Below are 4,780 nucleotides of genomic sequence, written 5' to 3'. Positions count from 1 at the left end.
CGTTGTGCGCGCCTGGGCTTCCACAAGCTCAAGCCGACTGGCTGATATCCAGCGAGGCCGGGTGTTGTCTGTCTGGGCGGGAGAGGATTTGAAGAGAATTACAGACAAAGGGGGCGGAGAGAAGGAGCGAGAAAGAACATGAGGAAGATGAGAAAGCATGACAGGGAGGGAAAGGAAAAACAACAGTCAGGATCTTTCCTTCTATTGCAAGTCGTGTCAACTACCAGGATAGCGAAGAACTTCCACGTGTCCGAGTGAGACTTTCTTTTTCTTCGATTGCGGTGGCAGGAGTGACCTCGAGAGCTTGAGACGTCCAGTCTTACTTTCCTGTCGCGAAGTCTCTCGTGTCAATAGCATGGGTTACACACATCAAAGATAGACACATTCGAGAAGGGTAGTAGATTGAAGATAGATAGAGAGGATAGGTTGATGGGGTTTATAGCCTGACTGGTTAAAGATAGAGCGACTAGATTGATCACATATGGAGGTAGATGGAGACTGAAAGATAGGTTGAAGTTAAGCGTAGGTCAAGAAGAATCTGGAGGTGCCTGAAGGGAGAGAAAGAAGAAAATTTGAGAGATTGTTCGTTGAGCTTTTAGAAAGATATGCGGCAACTTGTGTGAGTCTCTCAGCTCCCCTGAGGAGTAAAGAGGACAGGGGTGTGAAGAGAAGAAGCAGAGAAACCCGCTGTGACAAGGCTAGCTCTCTCCCTAGACAAGTGTTGAGGCATTTACTATGATGAACATTCAAGAAATGGATCTCTTTGTCTCTCTTTCGAGTTGAAGAAGAGAGACAGTCTTCTTCGCCTTCTGAGGAGGCAGATGCCTCCGCCAACTCACTCGGTCATTCTTTCTTTCATCCGGTACTAAGGCCTCTACAGCTATAGGTTTGACCTGACTATCCTTATCTTACCTAATGCCGTTCTTCTTCTCTCGGTTCGCAGAGAAAAAGAGAGAGACACACAGTGCCGACGAAAAGAGAACGTCATTTTAAGGAAGAAGAAGAAGAAGCGAAGGGGAGAGAAAAAACTCTCTCCAGAGATCTCAGTTGCTTCTCCCTAGACAAGATGAAAGAATTCTTACAGAGTGAGAGAGACAGCGAGGAGAGACGAGAGACAGGAGAGAGAAGAAAGAGAGGGAGAAGAGTTAGAAGAGAGAGAGGAGACAAGAGAGAGAAGAAAGAGAGACAGAGGAGAGATAACATCTTGACTCCTGTCGAATAAACTTTCTATTCGAGCCAGTCCCCTGTCTGAAGACATCGACTCTACCTTGACGCCTTACTTCACGATTCAACTTCCATCTTTAGAAAGCAAGACGGCTATTTTTCTCTTGGAACAGAGAGGAAGATCGACGCTATCAGGAGAGACAGAAAGATCCCTGCTGTAATCCTTAGAGGAGGTACGAAAGCCTTGTCTTCTTCCAAGAATTTGTGAGCCTAGTGAGAAGGATGAGAATGACGATAAATAGCCCAGAAAGAAAGGACGCAAAGAACGCAAACAAGGGAAGAACACAAACTTTCTTCATACCACAGAAGGAAGGAGGTTTCTCAACTCCCTACAGAATGAGAGACACCAAGAAAGGTCATCGCAACTGCCGAGAAGTACTGCTAGTAAGTAGTACAGGAGAACCTTCATGGTTCGTGTATCTATATCTGACGTTGCTTGCTTGTATGAAAAGAGAGAAAAGAGAGATAGTGAGAGAGACTTGTGCGTCCTGAGCTCTGTCTGATTAGGTCGTCGACGTTATGTCTCTACCTTCGATCAAAGCGCTAGTAGAGTCGATGCGCACATCTCTAGACTTTTAGATTTAGTTCTCATATTTCCTCTTCTTTCTTTCTTTCATGCCTTCTCTCTTGTTCGTTTTGGGTTCTTTTCCTTCATGAGAATCTATCTCTAAGAAGCACGAGGTCTCTCTCTCTCTATTCTTTCCTATCCAGAAGAAGAAAGAGAAGTACTCTAGACTTCTTTCTGTCCCTTATTGTCTTCTCTACCGAATGCTTCTCGTGGTCTTTTTTTTTTGCCTCTCCTCCTTTTCTTTCCTTGCTTTCTCTGTCTCTCAATACAGCTACTCCTATCCTTATCTTCTTCTTCTTCGACCTTTCCTTCTTCCTTTTCTTTCTCACCCGTTTCTTCTTTTTCTTCTTGTTGATCGAGATGTGGGGCAACTTCTCTCCTCTCCTTGTCAGTGCACTTGGATATGATTGCCTTTCTCTTCTCGAACTTCTCTATGAGATTTCTGGTTCGTCTCCAGAAGCTTCCTTTCAGCTGCGTTCCTTCGCAGACTTCTACAGGAGAAGAAAAAGAAGTTGAACTCCTCGTACCTGTCTCTTCTTCTTGTTCTGTCTTCTCTCTTATCTTATCCGTCATCTTCATTTTCTCTACCATTTTCTTCTCTTCTCTCTCTTCTTCTTCTTGTGGGTGTTCTCGAATCCTCTCAGTGTCTATATCTCTTGCGTCCTTTTCTTCTTGTCTTTCCTCTTCTTTCAGCTTTTCCTGCCTCGTCTCTCTCTGGGGATTGTTCTTCTCTTCCGTCTTCTGCTGCATCTCCTTCACTTCTTCTTCTTCATCTATAGACATACTTTTACAGGTTTTTTCAGAGCCTTGACTGTTTCCTTCTATACTAGCCTTATGGTCTCTTACCTCTCCTTGATTCTTCTCTACTAGTCGTTTCTCTTCAGTTGACGCAGCAGGAGAGCCATGCAATGAAAAGGCAGTCCTATCATGAGAAGTATGAGGAGAGACATTCCTTACAGAGTCCTTCTTGCTAGTCAAAGGAGCATCGATTCTTCGCGTATTTTCTGCTATCAACTGAGGTGATATCTGTAAGCTAGAAGGGACGCTCCTGTTGCATGCATTCAATTGGAAGACGGAAGCAGCAGTATCGATACTCAAACATCCTGATGGATCGATTGTCTCAGATGCATCGATGGACTCAAGTGGATCGATTGTCTTCGGGGTAGCGAGAAGACTGTGAGAGATCGAAGAGTTACGCATATTTCTATGAGAAGAATTCTGCCACCCCGGCTGTCTTGTCAAGGTCGATGATACTGAAGAAGCTTCAGTATGCAGACAGCTGTCCTTCTCTCCTTCTTCTTTCTCTCTCCTCTTCTCTTCAAAATCTTTCTCTTCTGCCTCTGTGACATGCTTTAGACCCTCGATGTCTTCGATTGTATCATTTTTACTCGAGATGCATGCATTCTGACTTAGACCTTCTTTATCTTCTTGAAGCATCATCGTCTGCTCTCTTTTCCTATCTTTCCGTCTACGCTTTTTTCGTCTCCTTGCCTCTGTCTCTCTTTGGGATTCTTTGGGTTCTACTTCTTCTTCTTGGTCTTCATCTTCTTTGACTTCTCCGTGTAGCTCTTCTTTCTTCTCTGAAAGATCTCTTCCCGCTTGCCTCTGAGAACCCCCCGTCTGATGTAAGACAATCGATCTTAAAGCCTGTAACACTCGATCTTCTCTTCCTCCTTGATGCTTGCTTTCTACTCTTTCTTTTATCTTTCTTCTTTTTTCTCTTTCTTTTATCTTTCTTCTTTCTTCTCTTTCTTTCTCATCAGCTTCTCGCCTCTCCCTGTTCTCACGAATACTGAAGTCTCTGTATGCAGTGCGGTATGTCTTCTCACTGTAGTAGGGGGGATCACTCCGTGTCTGTACATACGTAAGGACAATACACGTTAAGGGACAATGAGATAGAGAGAGATAAAGAAGAAGAAGAAAAAGAGAAGATGACTACGGGAAGAAGAAAAGAAAAGAAACGGTGATACGAAAAAAGAAGACTACGGAGGAGCATGGGAGAAAAGAGCAAAAGAAAGAAAGGCATACACATTAAAGAAGAACGACGCTGTTGTCATCTTTCTCTGTCTCCACTTCTATCTATCTATCTCTCACTAATCTATCTCTCTCCCTATTCATCTATCGCTAATCTATCTCTCCATCTATCTTCGATCCATGTGTCTATCTTTAATCTACCTATCTATCTATCTACCTACGTATCTATCTCCTTCCATAGGAAGATACATACATTTTCCTCTTCGAAGAGTTGATATGTTTTCGACATACCACAACGCAAGTTCCAGGCGTACGTATACCACGTCGAAGTTAAAGACCCATTCATCTTTTGATAGCTAGCTAGCTAGCTATCTTTCCTATTCACATCATCTTCACTTGTGCGAGACACAAAGACACACGTGTCTACAGAGAAAGAGAAGAGTCAGCGACGCAACGCAAAGCCAGAGGGTCCTCTGGTGCTTATCTGTGCATGTGCAGGAGCTTGTGAGAAAAGAGCCTATTTGCATACGTCAAGAGCGGCCAAATCTATCAAGACCATAGAACAACTTCATTTCTTCTTATCAGAACGAAACAGCAACAGTCGAGCAAGATAAGAGAGAAACCCACGTATGACTGAAGTGTATAGACACCTGGGGGTTTTTCACCCTCTACTCTTTCTACCGGTATTTGCTGAATCAAGGAGTCTACACGTACAGAGATAGATAGATAGATAAATAGATAGAGATAAGTAGACAGCTTAAACGTGGGTAGACAGATATAGATAAATAGATAAAGACAGGTAGATACATACAGATGAATAGATAGATTAAAGATAGATAGGTAGATAGATTAAAGACACAGAGATTGCAGATAGGTACACAATTGAAGATAGATGGCTAACAGACGGAAAATCATCTAAAGACAAATAGATAGATTAAAGATAGATAGATAGATAGATAGATAGATAGATTAAAGATAGATAGATAGATAGCTTACAAATAGATTGAATATAGA

General features: G+C 42.8%; 1 protein-coding gene across 1 annotated transcript; it reads right to left on the bottom strand.

Annotated features, from left to right (window-relative positions):
• Nucleotides 1–1,135: 1,135 nt before the first annotated feature.
• Nucleotides 1,136–3,646, bottom strand: CSUI_008206 (uncharacterized protein; the record flags this gene model as incomplete). The annotated part of the gene is made up of 1 exon (XM_068068342.1): nt 1,136–3,646. A coding segment is annotated over one exon (1,692 nt), but the record flags the coding sequence as incomplete, so codon positions are not given.
• Nucleotides 3,647–4,780: the final 1,134 nt, after the last annotated feature.

Source organism: Cystoisospora suis (genome assembly GCF_002600585.1).
Source record: "Cystoisospora suis strain Wien I chromosome Unknown contig_4525, whole genome shotgun sequence".
NCBI classification, from domain to species: Eukaryota; Apicomplexa; class Conoidasida; order Eucoccidiorida; family Sarcocystidae; genus Cystoisospora; species Cystoisospora suis.
This window is presented reverse-complemented; position numbering and strand designations above follow the sequence as displayed.